Consider the following 25972-nt stretch of genomic DNA (forward strand, 5'->3'; position numbering starts at 1 on the left):
AATATACAATTCTGTTTATTAAAAAATTTATGGATGATGTGTTGTTCATACTGTTTAGTTGAACTAATAAGACTAAGAGGTGTACTTCTTATACACCTTTTAATAATTATGGTATTTTATTTGATGACGTGGTTTTTTTTTAACAAAATAAAGTTTATATTTTTATTCTAAATTTATCTTTATGATATTTTCAACTAGTATGTAATTTTTAGAAATTAACTTTAAATAAGCATAATCTAGTATATTACATATGTGGACATAAATCTAGAAATGAGCTTTATTTCTCTCACAAAGAAGAAAAAAGAGATGTAACCAGTAAGAATAAAGAGAAAAAATAAAATTAACATTAATATAGAATATACAAAGAGTATCAGTTTATCTTTTTTTGGTTAGTTTGTGAATTATAAAAAAATTGAAAGTCAGGTGCAATGTGTCTTTAATTTATTACTGAAACACGTACTCGGATAGCATTAATTTTTTATTTATTAGTATATACCCTTTTTCTTTCAAGATAAATTTAAGTGCACCTTATAGAAAATGAACCTTGAGTTTTATTTTTTTTTTCTTCAAACGGCTATTCTATTACTCAAGCTTGAGTTGGTCTGGGAAACCAGACCGGAACAGAACAACCAATGTAATACAAGTCTATATGGAAGGATCTCGATATCTTAGCTAGTGAATCAGACGATACATTTTCCTGACGAGGTACAAAAACAATCGAGAATTCCGAGAATCTTGCTTTCAACTTCATAAACTCCTCCAGCTCAGTAGAAAAGCTCGGCCATGCTCCAGGGTCTTTGGTCATCGCGATTAATTCCTTGCAGTCAGTCCCAAAAGATTGGCATGTTGATACCTGTAGCATACATTCCATTGCCCATGATAATGCTTCCAGTTCAGAATGCAGTGGTGAGATTCGACGTCGTTGATTTCTTGCTTCCAATAATTGTAGCGCACCACTTGAACTTGCCCATGTCCATCCATAACCACTAAAGAGTGCATCATGTGTCCATGATCCATCTATCATGCAGCGCTCGGAGATTGGATTCCTTACTGTGTTTTGTTCTTCCACCACCTCATCCGTTCTTTGATTTGCGTCAAACCAAGCTTGGCATTCAGATTCAGCGTGTCTGACAATTTCCAAAGGGTCCCTGTCAATTCCTTTAAAGAGTTTGTTGTTCCTCGATTTCCAAATAAACCATATGATCCATGGATATGGGTCCCTGTCCAATTCTGGTTATACAATATCATTCTTCCTCCAGAACAGGTAATCTATATTCGTGAACTAACTTCCGCTTGGAAATATAGTCGGCGGCATTGGGGTTGATGCATGTGCCCATGTCTGAATTGCAGGAGGACACTCAAAGATGGCGTGATTTACAGATTCATCATCTGCACCACATCGAGGGTAGTAATTATCGCATCGCATATGGCGATTAGTCAGATTACTCGTTACTGCTAGTTGGCCCGATACCACCTGCCAAATGAGATGTCTCATTTTTGGAGGAGATTTTATCTTCCAAGCATAGGCCTGGAGCTTTGTGATACTAGGCTCCTTCGTCTCCAATGACTGTTCCTTTAGCAAATTAGTTGCCACCCAGTAACCTGATTTGACAGTGTACATCCCATTCTTCGTATAGCTCCAGCAATATCCATCTCGTTGATAGTCCTGGCTTATGGCCAGTGACTGAATCAATGGGATATCCTCCCGATGGACATAATTCTCTATCATCTCTGTATTCCATCTCTTCGGGTTCCCAATCATCAGACTGCTCACTGGCATCATTGGGTGAAGTACTGGTGCAATTGGCCTAGCTGGTCTTGCCGGTATCGTTGGGATCAAAGGATCTTCCCACATCCTGATTTCATTCCCAGAGTGTACCTTTTTTCTAATCCCCAGCGTTATTAATGGCTTTGCAGCCATTATACTCCTCCACCCATATGAGGGATTGTTAACATCATTTAGTCGTAATGCTGAGCTAAAACAAAAATATCGTCCTCTCAATACTCTTGCCAGTAAAGAGTCCGGAAATTGCACTAATCGCCACTGTTGCTTCCCAAGTATTGCGAGATTGAACTCATGGATCATCCTGAACCCTATTCCTCCTTCTTCCCTTGATTTGCAGAGTTGCTCCCACTTAACCCAGTGTATTCCTCTCTTCGGAGGGTTCGAGCTCCACCAGAACTGTGCAATGGCACTAGCTAAGTTCTCACAAGTCTCCAAGGGGAGAAGAAGGGTCGACATTACATACGTAGGTAGAGCCAGCAGTATAGACTTTATAAGCACCTCCTTTCTTCCCCTTGTTAGCCATCTTCCTGTCCAGCCATTAACACGGTTTTGTAGACGTTCCTTCAGAAAGGCAAACAGCCTTACCTTCGAACCACTAATATCTTCAGGGATACCAAGATAGGAGCCCATTCCTCCCTCATTTGTAATTCTAGTTGATAGTTTCAGAGTGTCCTTGACATGTCCAGGTATTCTCTTACCAAAGAGTAAGGAGGATTTTTCAAAATTAATGCATTGTCCCGAGGCTTTTCCATAGGTCCCAAGTGCTTTCATAACTTCATCGCATTCACGTGGCTCCACCTTGCAAAAGAAAAGACTATCATCAGCAAAGAGAAGGTGGGATACCGGGGGGCTAGCACGTGAAACGCGCATCCCCGTAATCTTTCCTTGGTTCTCTGCATGATTAAGAAGGCTAACGAGCGCTTCCGTCTATAAGATGAATATGAAAGGAGACAAAGGATCTCCTTGTCGTAAACCTCGTTGAGGGGTTATATTTCCTCTTGGTTGACCATTGAATAAGACATGGTATTTCACTGATGATACACATCGCATTATCCATTCAATCCATGTGTCTGAAAATCCCATCTTCTTCAAGACCGCGCTAATAAACTCCCATTCCAACCTATCGTAACCCTTACTCATGTCAGTCTTTATCGCCATTCTCTTCACCCTTCCCCCAGAGTTCGTACGCAGAGCATGGAACATTTCCCGAGCTATCAAGACATTATTTGTTATCTGTCTTCCAGCAACAAAAGCTGACTGGGTTTCAGATATTCGATCTGGTAATACTTTTTTCAACCTTTGGCATAGGACTTTGGATATAATCTTGTAACTGACATTACATAGACTTATTGGCCTGAACTGTGACATCTCATCTGGCTTCTCCTTCTTAGGTAAAAGACATATATTTGCATCATTAAGCCCATTGGCCATTGTTCAATCGAAAAAGAACTCATTAACCATACGAGTTAAATCTTCCTTCACAATGTCCTAGAACTTTTGGTAAAAAAGGGCAGTGAAACCATCCAGACCCGGCGCTTTTTCAGGATGCATCGCAAAGAGAGCCAATTTAACTTCCCATTCAGATACAGGAGCTGTAAGATCCGCGTTTATCTGGTCAGTGATGGTTGTGGAAACATTCGCCAATGCCTCATCAATGAGTTGAGGGTTGGATGTTTGAAACAAATCTCTAAAGTAACTAGTAGCAATGGCTACTAATTTTTCCTCCTCCTCTACAAGGTTTCCTGCCGAATCTAAAAGACTTGTAATCTTATTCCTGGCTCGACGTTGCTTTGTAATGGCATGAAAAAATTTTGTATTCAAGTCACCTTCCAGAAGCCAGAGTATCCTACTCTTCTGCCTCCAAAACTGCTCTTCTACCTTAAGAGCATCAGTTAATTCCTTCAGGGCCTCTACTATTTCTTCAGTCGTGGCCTCGTTATCAGAGTAAAGATTATCGACTTTAGCTTTAAGATCTTCGATCATTTTTGCAGAGTTTATATCCCTTTCTCTTTTCCACTGAGATAATGCTTTTCTGCAGCTGGATATATGATCCATTATGCTTGCATCCGGGGAAAGATCAGAGGAGTTCCAGCCGTCTAAGATTACTTGTCTTATTTCTTCACTTTCTAACCAACGCTTATCAAACTTGAAAGTTTTCCTCTTTCTGGTTGGCTTAGATAGTATATCCGCAAGGACCGGACGATGATCTGATCCCCACATTCTTAAGTACTGGACTTTGGAGTGTGGAAACTTTTCATGCCAGTCTTCATTGCCAAGAGCACGATCAAGGCGACACCAAACAGTGCCATTAGTGCGCTTTCCAGCCCATGATAGTTTGTTCCCAGTGCATGGGAATTCTAGCATTCCACAATCTGATATCATTTGATTAAGAGAAAGAAATGAAGAATCAGATCGTATCCTCCCCCCCCCCCTTCCTTCTCATGATGTCCTGTGATTTCATTAAAGTCCCCTATCATAAACCAAGGCCCATCTTTAATTGTTGAGAAACGCGTAAGACGTTCCCAAACTTCGTCTCTTCTGTCTAGTACAGGGTCTCCATAAACAAATGTCATATAGACCTTTATTCCATTAATGACCACTTTTACATCAATCATTCGGTTATTAGAAAATAAAACATCAACTTGAAATTCATCCATAAAAAATTAAGCTAAACCACCACTTTGGCCAAGAGGTTCAACGGTGAACAATTTATTAAATCCTAGGTCAGCCTGAATGTCTTGCAACAGCAGCTTCCTATTTTTAGTCTCAGAAAGAAACAAAAGTCATGGGCGATGCTTCTGACACATCTCCTTAAGGCGTCGAACTGTGAGGTCGTTTCCTATCCCTCGATAGTTCCAACTGAGCGTCTTCATTGACGATGGTGGGGCGGATGTTTGGCATCCACCGTACCTTTCTTTTGAACCGCTTTCGATTTCCTCACAGCCGCTCCTTGCTGGTGCCCACTCTGTCCTCTCGCACCACTACCATGCCCTGATGTTGTCTGTGCATTTATCCTTGTTGAAGCCCTACGGCTTACAGCTTGTGACGACGAGAACAAGGAACGCGTAGCACTCCTCGTTATAGCTTTCGCATAGTCATCTCCAGCTCCATCATCTCCGGAATTCTCCTTCGCTTCAATCAAAAGGATTGAATTACCATGTTCTGAAGCAAACACCGGCTGCGATATGTCCTGCTTAAGGGGCTCTTGATTTTCTGTCTGGTTTAGTTCCTCTCCGAGGAGATCATCTTCCTCCATTATCATTAATTCATTACCCACCGGAATATCGTTCATATCCGCATCACATATACGATCCTCCTCATCTTGTTCTTGTTCACTTAATGCATCAATATTTAGAGCATCATATGGTGGAATAAGATCATCCGCTGTCCCAACATCCACTGTCGACTTGCCACTTCCTGACCCACGGTAAGTGACATTCGTGTCATCTCGTTTATGCTGAGACCTGTCTGGCTCGACCACACTCTTTCCTCTGTCCCCGATTGTCGTCCTTGGATACATAGATGCACGATCAGTATCCCTATCCATACTCCTGACTGGTTCAACGATTCTCAGGGGCCTCTGTTTCTCCTTCCATTCTTTATCCCTAGGAGGGAATCGCTTTTCTTGTCCTTTATTACGTACTGACGAGTACGGATTGTATCGAGACTCTCTTGAGCTGTTGATACGATTTACACGGTTTGAGTGAGTTGATCTCTGGACTCTAGAAGTGGAACTTGACCCATCATTTAGAGACCTATAAGAAGTCTCCTCTTTACCACGTTCTGCATTCACACGAGATGCCTCATCCTGTCTTGGTGGACGAACTCTATCAAACACGTTCTCACGAGGGGCCGTTTGGGTTAGATCATGCTTATGTAAACAGTCTTGACTTTCTTGTGACATAAGACCACACGTTGAGCAATGTTTGAACAGCTTTTTATAGAAAAGTTTGATCATGATATCCTCCTTATTCTTTGTCTGCAGCTTCCGTGAAAACTTCAGAGGCTTGGTTGAGTCCACTGAGACCTTAATCTTCCCCTCCACCGTGTCTGATGTCTCCAACTTGCCCAGCCGATCACCAATAGCTTCCAGATTCTGTTTCGTGCACAGGTGCAGAGGGATTCCTTGCAGTTGAATCCAAAATGGGATCATTGATGGATAGTTATCGTCAATCACCGGCTCCCAACGTACGAGCACAAACATACAATAATTATGGTGAAAAGGGCCTTGGTTGAGAATAGAAGTAAGATCCTCCTCATTATCAAAGTTGAATAAGAACCGACCATTGCCTAGATCACACGCAGAGATCTTGTCAGACATTCCCCACTGTTCTGGCATCGCAACAATAAGACGTTCGACGTTCTGCTTCTTGGGATTTAAGACCTTGCCTATAAGAGACGAGCTATACTCTTTGATAAGATTCTCATCAGCCTGATCCGGAAGTAGTATAGGGTCATTGTCATCATCCTGATACAGAGGACCTTTTCCTTTGCTTGACGCCATCGGTATTGTATGGATACAGCGTGTAAAGCTTTGCGTTGCTTAATCTCAGTGAAACAAACGACGAAGATCGATTTGTAAACAAAGAGGGTGATCAAAGGTGGATTGCTTGGAATGAACCGGGCACAACCAGACGATAATGATCGATTTGGAATGAGAGACTAATCAATCACTAAGGGTGAATCGATCAGGAAAAGATCTTCGTTTCCTTAGTCGCCGTCGGAGTCGCCATCGGAGTCGCCATTAGAGCTAGGGCTTTCCCTAGTAAAATTTTTATATATAAATTAATGAACCTTGAGTTTAAAAGACACGAAAAAGTAACAAATACCTTAAACTTAGATAGATTATGTTATTATATAGCTGACCATCTTTCATTGAAGTTGAATTTTAGTGCATCATATATATACTGAACCTTAGTGGTTAAATGTCATGATAAAGATATCTATTTATTCAAGCTTAGACAGACAATTTAAGACTTTGATAAAAAAAAACGAAGACAGGCAATTAAAGACTGTTTGGACACGTAGTCATAGAGCATTAAGTCATTTTATAGATGACCCTCTTTCTTTTAAGCAGAATGTGAGTTCTGCGTATATAAACTGAATCTTAGTAATTAAATGACGTATGGTACTAAATATACAAACCAATTAAAGCTCAGACATTTTTATAAAAATCCTCTGAACCAAACATAGATTACCCAAAAGGAGCGAAACAAAAACATACTTATTCAAATAAAATGTTGATGCATTAGCATTGTTCAAAGAGGAAATACTGCGTCCAATGCACTCATTATCTTAACCTATGCCATGAGTGTTTTCTTGGCCATCTTGGAAGCTGCTTGCGCTGGAGGCTTCTTTGTGTCGACACCACTTGGAGCTGCTCGTGTAGTCGATGCTTCCTGAAAACTACTAGCACCAATGTCCACCTTAGTAGGTACTGAGTTGGCACCGAGCATATATCATCTCCATTGTCATCGCTGCTCCCTGATCAGAATCACTTAAAATTATTTACAAACTAAGGAATGAAGAATGAAATATACATGAAACTTACATCGTCAACAAAGGCAGAAAGTGGCGTACGGTCACCTTCGCTAAGGATGCGTGAGATTGTGAAAGTTTGATGATTCACTGTGAAGTTGTAGGTACTAACCTTGACCTAGAACGTGTAGGTCTTGACTACTATGTCTGCAATAAAGGGGGGACCTGAGTCTTTTCCGGGTTCACACCCTCTCCAGGCTAAGTGACCAGTGGTTGATTGCAAGTGTATGAGAAAAAAATCGGACCAAACGATGATATGAGATGGAATAGTCACGTACCAATAGAAGACCAGTTTCATAGTTTCTGATGTTACGTAGTTTCGTCATTACCCCATCAAAACAAACAAATAGACCTTCGGCAGTATCATCAGTAATGGTCATCTCCACACGATATCTACAAGTCGGAAAACATGTATTAAGTGCAGGGACGGATCTACCAAGGGAATAGGGGGTTCAGCTGACCCCACTAAAATAATCAAATTATTTGTTTTGTATTTGAAATCATTAAGAATCTCGAGCTCAAGCGGTCTTAATTGTAGTTATGACCCCTCTAAACTTAGTCTCAATTCCCCAAATGACATTTTTCTCAGTAAGATTTTGCATATATATTTTTACTTTACAGATATTACAGCCCTTATTTAAAAAGTCCAAGTCCTATACGATATTTTAAAAGTTTACTACATTTTTATATAATAAAAACAATACTTATTCTTTAATAAAACACGACCACACTACATTTAATGGGAAACTTATGTTCCATACAACTTTTCAAATGGTTATTTGATTATTTCACTTCTTTATCTATTGAAAACAAAATAAATTACAGATAGTTCTTATTTTTGTTGTTGTAATCTTGTTGCGCGATATATTTATGACCCCGGTAAAAATTATTTCTGGCTCCGCCACTGATTAAGTGTCAAGGGTAACTACGTGTGTGTGGACACTCAGTGCAATGAATGGAAATAACATGTTATATAGATACATATCGGACGACACCAACAACATTAGTATTGTTGCAGTGCACACGGAAAAGGCTGAGACAGTCCGTTGAAGCTTCTTGGTACAGTTGGAGCAAGAAGCGTAACACCATCTTTGTCCATCTTGATACCGGTGACCTTTTTGGTGCAGAAAAAGTCAATATCCTATATTCTTAGAATATCAGAATCACATACAGAGTTCAAAACATGCAATATTCTAACCTATTAAAATATTCTTTCACTATTAAGTAAATACATAAAACATGAATTTCCCTTGAATCACCTTTTTATTGTACCAATCCCACTCGTTTTTATCAGTTCATAGACCATGAACTTGTCAATAGCAGTTTGCTGAGGAACACTTGCCGGACTCAGATCAGAGAAAAAATCCTCAGTATTTCCATTCCTTCTTACTTATTTTACGTCTTTGTCAGAGTCTGCATCAGCAAATGTCTAGCAAATACCAAATTAGAGATATAAAATGTGAATAACTAATCTTCTAATTAACTGAGACACCAACTTATACACTCACTTTATCAATGATCATGGTCAGAAGTCCATCAGAAGGAATCATTTCAGATTACATCAGATAGCAGCCACCATTTGGTGCACCTAAACATTAACAACATCAACTTACTAAAAACCTCAAACACACAGTTTCAAGTTGCAATGGCTGATTATTTACCTCTTCTCGCTAAATAAATCCTGTTTCTCTTAGATCATAGAGCCTAAACGCAACTGCCACAGATCAAAAACATATGCTTGAAAAAAGCTATTTATAAGTGTCACAAAAAAACACACTCACCCTATCAAGAAAGAGGTTCTCACCATATGGAGCTTGGAAAAGCGCTAGCTGAAGCTCTTCCTACAAAAAAAAAGTAATATATATATCCTTAGAGAAGATCGATCAACTTAAAAAAATTAACTTTGAAAAGAACAGACCTTGTGAATCAGGCCGTCATCAATGATTGAACAGCTCAGTTTCTTGAATAACTCATACAGTGCTTCAACTTCATTGACTGAAACTGCTAATTCAAAACCAAAAGGTTAAAAACTTTTGCGGTCCCAAAAAGAGAAAATTGAAAATTCATTGATAAAAAGAAGAAAACCACATGGAGATTCAAGGGCAAGAAGAGCCAGATTCGCGTGCTGACATGTATGAGGCGATCCGCGGCTGCAGCAGTCGAATCATTGTCCAACGGTTGAGAAGAGGAAATCAAAAATGGCAAAGACAGGTATAAAAACGGCGCAGAGTTGCTCTCCAACGGTAAGAGAGCTTGATCTCTGGTTTTTTCAAAAAAATACCAAGTTAGAAACACAAACCATTACAAGTCAAAATTAAGGGAGAAAAAAAGGAGAAAATAAAAACAAATGTGTTCTTTCAAAGAAATTTACAGAGGAAATTTGCGGCCAGTCCATGCCTCAATGGTTAATAATCATTCTTCTTCTTCATTCTTTGCTCTTAGAAAATTGTGATGAAATCAGATCACAAGTCTCGAAATCCTTTTGAATCTAGAATGATAGGATGATTTTGAGAGTAGAGATGCTAGCCTTTTTATATTCAAAGTTCCACCGCCTCTCAAAAGCAAAGGTCGCACTTAAGGTAGATTGTGGACGATGGATTGAAGAACGACTTTAATGGGATGAATCTGTAACTGGTGGATTCCTGGATCGTTAGGAAGAAGATGAACCAACAGGATCGTAAACCCTAGAGTCTCGTCCGATATCGCAGCGGCACCAAAGGAACAGGATGAAAAAAATGAAAACGATGCGTTTCGATCATATCAGATTTATGAAGCTAAATAATGGCACGAATGCAATCGCAAGCCCAAACACAATATACACCAGGATAAATGAAACGCAGCGTATAGGTTTTGTGGACACGTGTCAGCCTGTGGTTTAACGAATTAATGACGTGACAGCATAGGAGAAGAGAGTAGCTCTTCTTTATAATAATAGGCTGAGACAGTCCGTTGAAGCTTCTTGGTACAGTTGGAGCAAGAAGCGTAACACCATTTTTGTCCATCTTGATACCGGTGACCTTTTTGGTGCAGAAAAAGTCAATATCCTATATTCTTAGAATATCAGAATCACATACAGAGTTCAAAACATGCAATATTCTAACCTATTAAAATATTCTTTCACTATTAAGTAAATACATAAAACATTAATTTTCCTTGAATCACCTTTTGATTGTACCAATCCCACTCGTTTTTATCAGTTCATAGACCATGAACTTGTCAATAGCAGTTTGCTGAGTTGGATACTGCAAGAAACAACAACAAAAAAAAACACATGAACATGAGGGAGAAAAACTTTTGGAACAAACTTGAAGCGTTAAACATAATTCAAGGTAACACCCACCTTTCCATCAATGTTGGGCCAATGATCTAGTTCACATTGCCAACAGCCTATTGACAATGACATAGAAAAACAAATTGGCAAAAATCAGATAACATTTTGTTTACTAACAGCCTTGCCTCACCTCGACGACGGAGGAACACTTGCCGGACTCAGATCAGAGAAAAAAATCCTCAGTATTTCCATTCCTTCTTAGTTATTTTACGTCTTTGTCAGAGTCTGCATCAGCAAATGTCTAGCAAATACCAAATTAGAGATATAAAATGTGAATAACTAATCTTCTAATTAACTGAGACACCAACTTATACACTCACTTTATCAATGATCATGGTCAGAAGTCCATCAGAAGGAATCATTTCAGATTCCATCAGATAGCAGCCACCATTTGGTGCACCTAAACATTAACAACATCAACTTACTAAAAACCTCAAACACACCGTTTCAAGTTGCAATGGCTGATTATTTACCTCTTCTCGCTCAATAAATCCCGTTTTTCTTATATCATAGAGCCTAAACGCAACTGCCAATGATCAAAAACATATGCTTGAGACTGTACATCATTAGCAGGACATTGAATAGTTATGTTGCTATGATCCTTACAGTCGATCTTCTCTTCAATTGGTGCGTAGGGATGAAACACACTCAAGGCATGGATAAACTCTTCAAATTCTATAACCCCATTCTTATTTTCATCGAACAAATCAAAAACCTAACCAAAACATTCATCTCAAAAAGGTCCAAGAAACCATTGAAAAAAGCTATTTATAAGTCTCACAAAAAAACACACTCACCCTATCAAGAAAGAGGTTCTCACCATATGGAGCTTGGAAAAGCGCTAGCTGAAGCTCTTCCTACAAAACAAAGTAATAAATATATCCTTAGAGAAGATCGATCAACTTAAAAAAATTAACTTTGAAAAGAACAGACCTTGTGAATCAGGCCGTCATCAATGATTGAACAGCTCAGTTTCTTGAATAACTCATACAGTGCTTCAACTTCATTGACTGAAACTGCTAATTCAAAACCAAAAGGTTAAAAACTTTTGCGGTCCCAAAAAGAGAAAATTGAAAATCCATTGATAAAAAGAAGAAAACCACATGGAGATTCAAGGTCAAGAAGAGCCAGATTCGCGTGCTGACATGTATGAGGCGATCCGCGGCTGCAGCAGTCGAATCATTGTCCAACGGTTGAGAAGAGGAAATCAAAAATGGCAAAGACAGGTATAAAAACGGCGCAGAGTTGCTCTCCAACGGTAAGAGAGCTTGATCTCTGCTCTTTTCAAAAAAATACCAAGTTAGAAACACAAACCATTACCAATCAAAATTAAGGGAGAAAAAAAGGAGAAAATAAAAAACAAATGTGTTCTTTCAAAGAAATGTACAGAGGAAATTTGCGGCCAGTCAATGCCTCAATGGTTAATAATCCTTCTTCTTCTTCCTTCTTTGCTCTTAGAAAATTGTGATGAAATCAGATCACAAGTCTCGAAATACTTTTGAATCTAGAATGATAGGATGATTTTGAGAGTAGGGATGCTAGCCTTTTTATATTCAAATTTCCACCGCCTCTCAAAAGCGAAGGTCGCATTTAAGGTAGATTGTGGACGATGGATTGAAGAACGACTTTAATGGGATGAATCTGTAACTGGTGGATTCCTGGATCGTTAGGAAGAAGATGAACCAACAGGATCGTAAACCCTAGAGTCTCGTCCGATATCGCAGCGGCACCGAAGGAACAGGATGAAAAAAAATCAAAACGACGCGTTTCGATCATATCAGCTTTATGAAGCAAAATAATGACACGAATGCAGTCGCAAGCCCAAACACAATATACACCAGGATAAATGAAACGCAGCGTATAGGTTTTGTGGACACGTGTCAGCCTGTGGTTTAACGAATTAATGACGTGGCAGCATAGGAGAAGAGAGTAGCTCTTCTTTATAATAATAGATATTGGAGTTATGTGAGTTATTGAAGTTGTTTTTTTATAAGTTATTAGAGTTATGTGAGTTATTGGAGTTATGTGAGTTATTGGAGTTGTTCTTTTTAAATATTAAAGTTATCGGAGTTATTCATAACATCTTTCATTAACACTTATATATATACTTAAACAACAAACATTATATCGAGTTAAACAAATATTTTTTAGTTAATCTTCTTAAAAACCATCTGTTTATTATAAAAGTTTTGTCTTAGAGCATTATATTGATGTTTTGAAACCCTATATACACTCTTTCGTCGGAAATCTGTAGGAAAAGGAGGACGAAATTAAAACATCGTCGGTATTCCGTCAGAAATTTCTGACGAAATTCCAACGAAGCTCAAGACGTTGTCGGAATTTCGTCGGAAATTACTGACTGTTTTCCGACGAAATGTAGTTTTAAATACAACTAATTCATATAAAATGTAAAAATGGATACTAAAATACCAAATAACACATATCAAGTGTGTAATATAATGTTCAGAACGATTTAAGTTTTTCAATTGTAAAAACTCTATATGTACATATATCAACTTATTCATAACATCTTTCATTAACACTTATACACTTAAACAACAAACATATTCCAAAATATAATCATACATATTTAATTTGTATAATATCGAGTTAAACCAATTTTTTTTAGTTAATCTTCTTAAAACCATCTGTTTATTATAAGAGTTTTGTATTAGAGCATTATATTGATGTTTTGAAACCCTATGCACTCTTTTGTCGGAAATCTGTAGGAAAAAAGAGACAAATAGAATAATCGTCGGTTTTCGGTCGGGAAATTCCGACAGATATTCCGACGAAATAATATTATTCCTCGTTGCATTGTCCTTACATGTTTCCTAAACTTTCCGACGAATTACCGACGATATTTGACCGACGGAACCTTTTTCGTCAGAATTCGGTCGGATCTTTTCACTTCCCGCGTACTATTTTCGAGGAATTCATTTGGTTAACCGCGTAAAATTAAATACCGACGGATTTCCGACGAAATATAACCGACGGACACTTAGTCGTCGGAATTCGGTCGGCCACGTTGTAAAGACATAACTTGACACTTCTTCTTCTTCCTCAATTCCCCTTATCTCTCTCCTTCTGGCTAATCTCTCTCTCCCTCCAGCGAGAAATGAATCTCTCTCTCTCACCGTGAATCTCTCTCCCTCCGGCAAATTTGAATCTCAAATCCCTTTCCATAATCATGTAAGTCACCTAAACCCTCTTTCAATCTCAATTTTAATAGTTTTTGATATTAGATTTGGAGGTTTTTATGTAGAATTGAATATGAATAGTTAGGATTGAATGGATAATTATTGGAATTTACATGTTAGATTTTGTGGTTTATATGTAGATTTAAGGTTTTGAATGTTAGATTTGTAGATTTTGGGAATTTTATGTATATATTGTGAAATTTATGTGTTAATTATATTTTAAAAACGTTTATATATATATACTGTTTATTATATTTATATAAACTATTAAAATTTAAAAAAAAAAAATGTTTTAATAGTTTAATATATAATAGTTTACATATATTTATATATATATATATCGTTTATTATATTTATATAAACTATTAAATTTTAAAAAATATATTTTATAAAACATTTTAATAGTTTAATATATAATACTAAAACCGTTTATTATATATATAAAATATATTAAAAAATTTATTGTATACAAACTTACTATAAACTAAATAAATGAATATTCCTTTCTAATAGTTATTTTTTTGGTATATATGATCTTCAAAAATGTTATTTTTTCGTAGGTCTGAGGATGGTGGTAGTAGACCATTACGTCGTTCCGCACCCGAGGTCGACTAAGTTCAAGAAGTCCTTCCCAGACTTCGGGCTCGTCGCATGAGCAAAATTCAGTCCCATTTGTTCCTCCTCCAGTTGTTCCACCGGCTGATCCCGCTGCTCCATATGAGCCTGGTACCATGCCGGTTGAGCTCCTTGTTCTCCAACCTGGTCGAGAGCATCTTCGTGTGCTCCATCCGTATCCACAAGGATACACAACTTGGTAAAGTTTTCTTTTTTTTTAATCTTTAGTTTAATTTTTTTTGTAGTTTTATTTCTAACAAAATTTTTGTTTTTTTTAAGGTCCAACAAGTCGAAGAATGGCATTTGCAGGTGCATTAACCAGATGATGTATTCAATGCTCCGCAAGGGATATCCGACCTACAGTGTGATGCTTAACGACGAGCGCCATTTGTGGTTCCGTAAATTTACGGTAATTCCTAAATTTTAATATATTTTTTTGGGTTTAAATTTTTTATTATATATTATCTAACTTCTTTTTTTTGGCAGCAACATTTCAATTGAGTCAGGCCTCACGGAAAGTGTCCGTTTAGCTTTAGGTGGCAGACACTTATACGAAGCAGATATATGAGTGGAAGCAGCTATGGCTCAAGGGAAAGACACCAAAATACATCAACCCAACGGTTTGGCTAGAGTTGAAGGATCATTGGGTGAACCACGAGACTATAGACAAATCAATCAAAAACTCATCCAACCACAAGAGCGATCGTGGAGGGAAAGGTGTTTATGTCCACAACCTCGGTGCTTGCAGTATGTCTTCTAAGGAAGATGAACTTGTAAGTTCCATATATATAACTTTTTAAATTATTTTTTTATGTATGTATTGATTAATATTGTATTTAGGTTGAAGCAAATGCGGGTAATCCCGTTGATCATCTCGATGTTATGAAAGAGGCGTACACTAACAAGAAGACGGGGGAAATTCAGAATCTCGTAATCAAAGATGTCATAGACTTTGTGCAAACCCAGAAAGAAGCATTACTTGCTTCTCAGCCTATCTCAGATGACGATTCCTCTGCAGCATCCACGAACATAACCCGAGCTCGAATAAACCAAATGGTGGAACAGGTAAAAAAAATTTTTTTACCACTGCATTACTATATTAACTTTATTATTAATATATATATATATATATATATTTTTTAGGCGGTTCTAAAGAAGAAAGGTTGTTTGGTTTGGCTCGGCGTGCCTCTTCTTGTCCTTCGTCTTCACAAGCTCTGTTTGCTCCTCCTGATCCTATGATTATAGAGCAGCTGCAGAACAAGGATGATCGGTTTGTGGCGCTGGCAAACGCAGAACGCCACAATTCTTGCTTATTCAGCGGGTCAAAAAAAGACAAACGAGGAGATAACGGAAAAGATGAAGCGTTTGTTTCCTCATGAATTTTCTTAGTTTCTTTTTCCATTTTAAAAACTTTTAAATGTTGTTTTTAATTATGTAAAAATTTTAAATGTTGTTTTTAATTATGCAAAACTTTTTTCTATAAATTCAGTGTTCTTTAGATCTTTATTTTAAAATAATTCTTTATTTTAAAACAAAATAAAATATTTTATAAATTGCGATTTATACAAAAATAATAAATAAAAAAGATCGACGAAACATATTTCGTCGGAAATTTGTCGGATATTTCCGACGGAATTATTCGTCGGACATTTCCGACGGCAATTATTCGTCGGAATATTTCGACGAAACAACTTCGTCGGAAATTTCTCAGAGATATGTTTCATCGGAAAAAGAGATATGTTTCGTCGGAAACGTTTTTCCGATGAACACCGCAGTCGGAAATATTTCCAACAAATTACCGATAAAATTTATCCCGACGAAAGGAGTCGTCGGTTGTCCGTCGAAAATTTAGCCGTCGGTTTCGCTCGGAGTTTCGTCGGAATTTGTCACGAATTTCCGACGAATTTTTTTTTTCCGTCGAAACCATTCCGACGACTCGTTTCGTCGAAATTCACCTATACCGACGAATATAACCGTCGGAATTCGCTTGCATTCTTGTAGTGATATCTTGCTCCCAACTTTCCGAAACAACCAACCTTACTCGACTAAGAAGCTTCTTATGAAATTATTGCTAATTATAAAATGTATTGCTATTTCAATATGTGGAGGCGAATCTGTTAAAACTAATTCTGGGTTATTATGTTTATTAGTTTTTGTGGGAGGTTTTTTTTGAGAAGTTTTCCAGATAGGAAGAGCTACATCGAGATTATATGTCTCTGGAAATTTATTTCTGCAAGAAATCCATAGGTACCAACTGTTTATAAACCTGAGGTAATCTCAGTTGGGAAATCGTTTTGCAAGTCGAGAGAAAGTGATTGTTTTGGATTCCAGAAAAAACCTAGGTTTTGCAAATTTGGGTTTGAACATGTAACACCGGGTTTTCTTATTTAACTCAAATCTCCACTTTGTTAATTTCAAATGTAAATCCAACACCATAAATCCAATAAATAAAATTAAACCTGATAATAGCATAAAACTAGAAAAAAAAAAATTGAACGCCCAAAAGCATATCACTAATACTCGTCAGTCTCATCTAAAAAGGGAAAAGAATGAGGGATGAGTAAGTGAGGTATGGAATGGTAGACAGGCAAACTATTACAGAAGTTTAGTTCTAACACGATCAAACAAGATGCTTAATGCATCACACACAACAAACAAAGCGCTGATAGTACATGTCTAGTCCATACACCTGCATTCTCCTCACAGGGAGGATATACATATTCTGCTTTGATAGTACAAAGTTCGTCTATGTACCCTTGCAATCTCTGCTCTGCGTCCATATGCAAACGTCTTGGCATCCCACAATCACTTAAAAAATCTGTGTCGCTAGCTCAGACGTCTCTGGCCCCGCAATCTCCACATAGTCTCTACTTCTAAAACTACATATATATATATATATATATATATATATATATCGCTATTTAACGTCGCTCGAATCAATTAACAGTTGAATCTTCTAGATCCCTAATTTAGGTTTATAATGAATACCATGTCTACCAAGCAAGACTCAATTCATATAGATGCAACATGCTTCGAACTAAACTACCATAGAAAAATTTCTACACTTTTATGAGATTTAATGAAATAGCCCTGCCTTGAAACATTTGAAAAGTAGTATCTATGAACTCGAGCTACTCAAAGAGACTCCAAATCTGAAATCAGGGCAAAAAATTGAGTCAGAGTGCTAGGCATGGGTGTTCGGTTTTCGGGTCGGGTTCGGACCGGTCCTTTTCGGGTCCGGATCCTTTCGGGTCCTAAACATTTGGATCCAATAGGTATTTTGAAATTTTTCGTTCGGGTTCGGGTCGGTTCTTCTCGGGTCCGGGTCAGTTTGGGACTATAATTAAAATATCCATAAAATACCCATAATGTTCTGGGTCCATTTCGGGTTTGGGTCGGGTTTGGATATTTAGGATCTGAAAAGGTCATTACATTCCTAACTACATCAAATTTAGTCGATATTTGTCATATATATCTAAAATTTTACAAAATAACTTAAATGAAATTATTAATAATTAAAATAAAATATTTTTAAACTCTAAATTTTACATTTTAAAGCTTCATATTACTTAAAAAATGTTGCAAAATAATAACAAATGTTTTTAACAAAAGATATTTCAACTAAATCATAAAATAATATACATATATATATATATATAATAGAATACAAAAAAATATATTGTTTTGGATATACATGTTTTTAAGTCGGGTACAAATCGGTTCTTATCGGGTCGGGTCTATTCGGGTCGGTTCTTTTCGGGTCCGGGTTTATTCAGGTCGGTTCCTTTCGGTTCCGGTTCTTTCGGGTAAAAGAAATTTAGACCCAAAGGGTACTTGTAAATTTTAGGTTCGATTCTGGGTCGGATATTTTTGGATCGGTTCTGGTTCGGGTTTCCATGTCCAGGTTAAAATGCACATGCCTACAGAGTGCCCTTCGAACAGTTATAAACGGATAAGCACTGGTCTAGTTAAAGTTAACATATTAGTCAACACATCTAGTCAATAGTCAACCCGGTCAACACTGACCCAAACCGGTCAACACTGACCCAAACCGGTCAACCATTAACCAAACTCAAATTGAACTGATCCACTTGGTTTTCTTTTACTGGATTTGATTTCAATTGGAGCAACCAATTAACCTATTATGTTTATCTTTATGTCTTTCTTGATTATGTCTGAGTAGAATTATTGTTAGACTTAGGGTTTAATATGGTTATGATGAATTATTAATTTAGAATTGCTAAGGTGATTAATTGAAATCCTTCACAGAGTTAGATCTTATTGCATGTATTCTAATGTAGCTAACTAGAATCTTGATCGTAGGATTGACAACTGCGAGAGTGGATTCATACATGAATATAATTGATCAGCTAAGTTATTAGGCGCGGTGACACGCTGGTCTAATGCTTGCCTTAGTGAACTTATAGATCTGATCATTAACGCTTGTTTGGAAGCGTATGGATCGACACCCTATAGGTGTATCGATCAACACTGGTTCCATATCGCATATAAAAGTATGGTACATATTCAAACATGTAGACTCACAGTGGGAGCTGGAGATCTTATTTTTGCTTTCGAATTCTAGAAGTGATTATCACATGTTTCTAGCATTCATATCATAATTTGGATTACCTAAACCTGAAAGTCTAGCTTTTGACTTATCTGTTTACAAATCACATCTATCTTATTTACTGTCTTATTAATCATTTATTGCTTTAAATATTCTTGCCTAGCTTGATTTTACATTTAGTCTGATTTATTGCGTGTCCACGCTCTCTATGGATTCGATCCATAAGTACTACACCTGATCCTCTTATTTGAAAGAGTAAAGTTGGCTCTAGGGTAATTTGAGCTGGTATCAGCGCTCAACGTCAAATCAACAAGACTCATAGGATATGGTGATATCAGTCATAACATGGATCCAGATGATGGTAAAAGTACAATGGGTCATGTTTTCTATCTTGGTGAGAGTCCAATCACTTGGTGCTCTGGTACACTAAAATTGTGTCTTTACTACTGCAAGCTAACAATGTAGATGTAATATTTGAAATTCAATTCTAGATGATCAGTTTACACTTTATCTTTATGAGTTTAATATTAAGCTAAAACAATATGGGAGTTTTGAATTTAAAGAAGTGAAATAAACAAGTAACAGATTGGATAAAGGTTTTCAGATGATTAAGAGAGCTAGCCTATGGTGGTTTGATCGGGTGTTAGACAAGTGTGAGCCAAACAATTATTCAAGTTTAATTTATCACTAGTCTAGAACTCGGATCACTTAAAATAGATCAGCCCACTGTCGTGGTGCTTCACCTTTTGCCAATTGATCTCAGTTCCTAAACTGTCGTTCGGACTGAGAGCGATGACAAACATTAAGATCAAGTTCGATATGTTCACAAAACACCCTAACATCTACTTTCACTGGTTAGGGATGCAATACTCATTCATTCAATGTCGAGCAACCTATAACACTTTTGATGAATAGATTAAACCTATAATCAGATGCTAAATGGCCAGTTTGACACAAGCAGTAAGTGTTGCAATGAATGAAGACAATCGATTTATAACTTATTCATGTTTAGCCCACGGAACTAACACCCTAGACTAAGCAAGTTGACTACTCAGCCATGAAGCAAGAAAACACAGAGATTGAAACTGAATAATACATCACTGCAATTATAAAATAAATAAAGATAGGATTCAGGGGGTTCTTCTCTAAGGCAAGAGAGAGATCCTTCTCCCTTTACAAAGTAGGAAATCGCAAGGTACAAATCCCTCAATTCTGGTTTCTTCTCCAAAAACTAACGTAGAAAAATAAAGAGAAACATAAAAAGAAGATATATGGAAGCCACAGGCGGCTGGGAGAGAAAATAGGGAGATTAGGGCAAATCCCGAAATAGGTTGTAGTTTCCTTAAAAAATCTCTACCGCTGGAACAGGCACTCGGGTTGCTCCGCTCGATAGGGAACAGTCACTTCAGACTAATCTGCGTGAAAATCACCAAATTGCATTGTTTTCCGCCTCTTTTGCTCCAACTGGTCCATCTCCCATCAAATGCAACTCCAAACCTGAAATGACTCGAAAAGGACTAGGAAGACTCGATAAAAACCTGAAAACCAATTAGAAAACATATATACAATGATGTCAAAAACACCATATATCAATTCCCCCAGACTTAGATCCTTGTTTGCCCTCAAACAATGTCAAGTGTCAAGAACAGGGAGAAAAGTTTGAAAGTGTGGAAACTCTCCTATTCTCAGCAACCATACTTTAAACACGAATCTCTGAAGCATACAAACTATAAAATTAGGACAACACACCCTTACCGGAACCCCACTGACTGTTGTTCGAAAATCAGCTCCGTATTCAACATCTCAAACCTGAAAAAGCAACACTATCGAGACAAAACTCCCTACATTCATTTAAGAGTAGTGTGAGCTTCTCATCACATGCATTATTCAGGGTAGACAGGCTAGGTATCGAACATGCTAATTTAAATGGTGGAGTTCAAGAGTGTTTAGGGGCTACCATTTTTAGAGGATGCATAATATCGCACAAAACTGCTAGAGAGGAAGGATCCATTGATGTCCACAGCCTCTACTCGTTTTTTACTCTCTCTGGAACGGCTGTTCTTTGTTCGGGAACAGCCGAAAGGCTGTTCAGCTCGTCACTTCCCTCTATATGCTCTTCAAAAATTAGTACCAACTCCTTGCTCCACCTTCCCAGTGGCACGTGTTCCCTTGAATTCATCTCCTTCTCCATCACCATATGCTAATAAAATGAAAGATAGAGATTTTTTTTTTTTTTTTTAACAAGTATGTAAAGAGATGGTAAGGTGACGAAGAAGGAGGTAACATGTGACGTTAGGGATGCCACTGGTGATTCTGATTCGCACCATTCTGGTTCTCCACCCCTGCTCTTGCGCAGTTCATTGGTCATGGAGTGGTTGCTCCCTTAATCTGCTTGTTCTCCTTTCTGACTGAATTTCTGCAGCAGTAACGAGTAAGAGGCTGCGTCGATCCTTTCCTCTCCGACCTTTTTGCACATATCTGCACATATAACACTGAAAAACAAATGCATGAAGGTGGAATAAAGGCTAAGGTGCAAGGTGGGAACTAGCTAAAAATGAGCTAGCCACTCAGGAACAGCAAGATGGGTAAAAAAGAATAAGAAGTCATGAGTGTATGTCTCGTTTCCCTGATCTAGTGCCCATAACAAGAAGAGTTTCAGTCAAGATTAGGTTCAAGTTAGGTGGATTTAAGTCTATCCAGTGTAACCTGATCGGCTGAGAACTTCTGGAGAATCAAGTGAGATATGTCAGGGTGTTCCAGGTCCACATGTGTGTCTTTCGCCACTCCTAAGGTCACTGAATAAGATAACTAAAGCACGAGGTGGTTAGTGATCATAACAGAATAAGATCCTAATTCCCACAAATTTTTGACTGACTCGATCCTAAAAACTGACTCAAAAGAAACACAAAAGAAAGAAACGAGTTAGTAAACGACGAAAACTCTCCCCCAGACTTACTTCACACCGTCCCTGGTGTGAAAATAAATCAGAGAGAAGGTGAAAACAAGAATAAACATTTTTTTGGTCGAGATATTTACCTGACTGGAGCGGGCGCTCCATGAAAACTTGGGTGTTCCATCGTCTCGAGCAACCGCTCTTTTCAGAGGGCAGGTGCTCCGTTTCTGCAACCCAGAATTTTTGAAGTATCTCGGATTTTTTGCTTTTTGACCTGAGACTCAATAAGCTAAAACCAAAAATAAGCAAACAAAAACAAAACCAACTTATACTTACACTTACTGGTGGGTTGCCTCCCACCAAGCGCTTGGTTTAAGTCACTAACTTGACTTGGTGACTGGGATCAGTCGGGTTGAGCATGAGGGCTTGTTCCAAAACAAGCTTCACAATCAGACATGTTCAGCTTCAAAACTCTGCTCAACAACCCTTTCACAGCAGCTTCTCCTTTCTCTTTCAGCTCATGTGTGAGAATTACTCTGACATTAGAGAAAGGTTTAGAGGTACCCTTGCACTTTACCTCATACTCAATGGATTTCTCATCACTCAAGCGAGGTATCAAAGCCGTCATATGGTCACCCTTGACCCTTTTCTTCTGGACTTTTTCATTCACCTTTGCATTCCCACCGAGTTTCTTGGTATCAGTGTGAGGATCTCCATCCAGAACTTCTTTGATCTCACTCTTTTTACCAAGCTCCTTCTTAGGAACAATTTTCAGCATTTCTCCACTGACTACTAAGATGCAAGAGCCGTGTAGTGTGTGAAATCTGGTGGGGACAGCCTTGTAGAAAACCTTCTGGTTTATGTTAGAGAAAGAGACTCTCTTATTAGGCAGGTCGATGATTGCTCCCACTGTAGCCATAAACAACCTTCCAAAGATCAAAGGCATCTCATGATCCTTGCTCATCTCAACCACCTGAAATTATGTATGGAGCACACAGTCCCCTACTTGGACAGGAATATTGTGAATGGTGTCATAAGGGACTGCTGTGGAAGAGTTTCCAAAAGCCAGAGTCACCAGAGAAGGCTCAACATCCACAATGCCCAGCTCATCTACAATCGCCTTTGAGACAAGATTCACACTAGACTCTGAATCACAAAGAACTTAAATTCCACTCCAGCGATGAAACATGGGAAAACAAACTTACCAGGGTTATCAATCTTAGGCAATACCTTCAGTGATAGTGTGCTCAATGCCTTTGTATAGAGGGTTTTAATTTCCTATTGAGTCTCTCTACTGTTTTTGAAGAACATATGCAGTGGTCGAATATGCTGAGCATCTTCGAATGAGAGTTTTTTATGAAGCCTTCTCACCATCTTATTAAAGCCTTCCAGCTTCTCTGCACTAATGGGATCCATCCGATGTTTAGGTGGAATAGGATAGGGAACCTTAGGAACATAGACTCGAACTTGTGGAGTCTCAGTAGGTTCTCTAGGAGCAGTCTTTCCAGAGCTAGCAGACTGCTCTGTGTTCTCTTCTGCGCCTAGAACAGTCTCAGCGAACGGCTGCTCTATTGCATTACAGTGCTCAGTCCTAGGATTTTTATCAGTTTTTCCAGTGAGCGTCCCTTTTGCCTCTTGACACTCTCAGCTGTTTGAGCAAGCTGAACATCGATCCTCTTTATGTGGTTGCTCACAGTATCATATTTTGTATTCAGCTCGGCGAACATGTTGTCCATTCTGGTGTTGATCTCTGAGGTAACCTGGTGTAGTGACTTCCCCTGAATCTGTTGTCCCTGAATCTGTTGTCCCTGAATCATACCCAAACCTTTCATCTCATCTTGCGGACCGCTGGTAGTAGCTGTAGCAGCTTGCTGGTTGCTCTGCGATTGTTGCTGGTTTGTGCCTGACTGAAAACGAAAGTTTTACCCTGAAAGTTCTATGGGAAGCCTTGTTGATTGTTTCCTTCCTTTTCAGCCCCGGGAGAATCCTCTTGAGTGTTCTGAATCTGCAGAGCCGTAGCTTGCTCCATGCTGAAGATTTGCCTGTGGTTATTTTTTAGTATCTGATCAACCTTGGTTGTCAGATCATCTATCTTCTGGGTGTCGACACTGTTGACTTTCTTGGAGCGGTCACTCTCCTGATTCTCATTGGCTGAGCTAGATGCCATGTTCTCAATCAGCTTAAACGCTCCATCAGTGGTCTGAGTCATGAAGTCTCCATTGCTCGAAGAGTTTAGAGCACTTTGGTATTTCCAGTCTACTCCATCATAGAAAATTACCAGGAGGTAATCATCATCAAATCCATGGTGAGGGCATTCTCTGCGGTAGTCATTATAACACTCCCATGCGTCACAAAAAGGCTCATCAGTGAGCTGTCTGAAAGAGGTGATTTTGTTCCTCAATGCAGCTGTTCTCGCCTTCGTGTAGAAGTGGCTTAGGAACGCTGATCGGACCTGTTCCCAGGAAGTAAGAGAACCCGTAGGGAGAGAATTCAACCACCTTCCAGCCTTGCCATCAAGAGTGAATGGAACAACGTGCACTTGATGTAGTCTTGTAGTACTCCATTGGCGCGAGTAAAGCTGCAGACTTTTTCGAAACTTTCAATATGTTCCATTGGAATCTCTGCTGGAAGAAAATTGAACACTTTCCCCTGCACCAGAGCAATCAAAGCAGGCTTGATCTCAAAATCCTGTCTGAGGCAGGGTGGAGGAGTAATGGCAGAGCTCGTAGTAGGGAAGTTACGCGGAAGGTTTCTCTGCCCGATTGGAGCAGCTTGCTCCTGCTGTAGCGCGGCCTGTTCAGCAGCTTGTTGAGCAGTTTGTTCCTGCGCTTGAATGGTCTGCTGCAACTGCTGCATCTGATGTTGCATCAGCTGCATTGCTGCAGCGAGATCATCAAGATGGCCTTGATCACCCATGTTGGTGTTGTTTGGCCTTTGCTGTTGTATGTTCTGTCTTTCTAACCTTGCTAGCTTCTGGTTGCTCTGGTACACTAAAATTGTGTCTTTACTACTGAAAGCTAACAGTGCAAATGTAGTATTTGAGATTCAATTCCAGAAGTTTACACTTTATCTTTATGAGTTCAATATTAAGCTAAAACAATATGGGGGTTTTGAGTTTAAAGAAGCGAAATAAACAAGTGACAGATTGGATTAAGGTTTTCAGATGATTAAGAGAGCTAGCCTAGGGTGGTTTGATCGGGTGTTAAACAAGTGTGAGCCAAACAATTATTCAAGTTCAATCTAGCACTAGTCTAGAACTCGGATCACTTAAAATAGATCAGCCCACTGTCTTGGTGCTTCACCTTTTGTCAATCGATCTCAGTACATAAACTGTCGTTTGGATTGAGACGCGATGACAAACATTAAGATCAAGTCCGATATGTTTCCAAAACGCCCTAACATCTACTTTCGCTGGTTAGGGATGCAATGCTCATTCATTCAATGTCGAGCAACCTATAACACTTTTGATGAATAGATTAAACCTATAATCAAATACTAAATGGCCAGTTTGACACAAGCAGTAAGTGTTGCAATGAATGAAGACAATCGATTTATAACTTATTCATGTTTAGCCCACAGATCTAACACCCTAACACCCTAGACTAAGCAAGTTGACTACTCAGCCATGAAGCAAGAAAACACATATATTGAAACTGAATAATACATCACTGCAATTATAAAAGAAATAGAGATAGGGTTCAGGGGGTTCTTCTCTAAGGCAAGAGAGAGATCTTTCTCCCTTTACAAAGTATGAAATCGCAAGGTACAAAGCCCTCAATTCTGGTTTCTTCTCCAAAAACTAACGTAGAAAAATAAAAAGAAACAGAAAAAGAAGATATATGGAAGCCACAGGCAGCTAGGAGAGAAAATAGGGAGATTAAGGCAAATCCCAAAATAGGTTGTAGTTTCCTTAAAAATCTCTACCGCTGGAACAGGCACTCGGGTTGCTCCGCTCGATAGGGAACAGTCACTTCAGACTGTTCTGCGTGAAAATCACCAAATTGCACTGTTTTCCGCCTCTTTTCTCCAACTGGTCCAT

The 25972-nt window shown here is 38.5% G+C and overlaps 3 protein-coding genes and 1 non-coding gene across 4 annotated transcripts; 2 read left to right on the forward strand and 2 right to left on the reverse strand.

The window, feature by feature from the left end:
• Positions 1-586: 586 nt before the first annotated feature.
• Positions 587-3217, reverse strand: LOC125587199. The gene is made up of 3 exons (XM_048757394.1): positions 2761-3217; positions 1288-2679; positions 587-1230 (listed from the first exon to the last, which is right to left on the reverse strand). The coding sequence occupies exons 1-3, from the start codon at positions 3215-3217 to the stop codon at positions 587-589; spliced, it is 2493 nt and encodes an 830-aa protein (XP_048613351.1).
• A 1006-nt stretch (positions 3218-4223) lies between these two features.
• LOC111206146 lies at positions 4224-11704 on the reverse strand. The gene is made up of 10 exons (XM_048759138.1): positions 11589-11704; positions 11453-11512; positions 10665-11370; positions 9696-10566; positions 9243-9584; positions 9106-9165; positions 8986-9038; positions 8833-8912; positions 8584-8753; positions 4224-8465 (listed from the first exon to the last, which is right to left on the reverse strand). Exon 10 carries the CDS (start codon positions 6288-6290, stop codon positions 4656-4658), a length of 1635 nt encoding a protein of 544 aa, XP_048615095.1. The 5' UTR covers positions 6291-8465; positions 8584-8753; positions 8833-8912; positions 8986-9038; positions 9106-9165; positions 9243-9584; positions 9696-10566; positions 10665-11370; positions 11453-11512; positions 11589-11704; the 3' UTR covers positions 4224-4655.
• A 2882-nt stretch (positions 11705-14586) lies between these two features.
• LOC111206144 lies at positions 14587-15849 on the forward strand. The gene is made up of 5 exons (XM_022702516.1): positions 14587-14669; positions 14750-14879; positions 15007-15243; positions 15311-15535; positions 15721-15849. Exons 1-5 carry the CDS (start codon positions 14587-14589, stop codon positions 15847-15849), a joined length of 804 nt encoding a protein of 267 aa, XP_022558237.1.
• Positions 15850-24230: 8381 nt separating this feature from the next.
• Positions 24231-24337, forward strand: LOC125588116. Its single transcript, XR_007324510.1, has one exon. It is a non-coding gene; the product is annotated as a small nucleolar RNA R71 (small nucleolar RNA).
• Positions 24338-25972: the final 1635 nt, after the last annotated feature.

The sequence above is a fragment of the Brassica napus genome, chromosome C5, assembly GCF_020379485.1.
Source record: "Brassica napus cultivar Da-Ae chromosome C5, Da-Ae, whole genome shotgun sequence".
NCBI lineage: Eukaryota > Viridiplantae > Streptophyta > Magnoliopsida > Brassicales > Brassicaceae > Brassica > Brassica napus.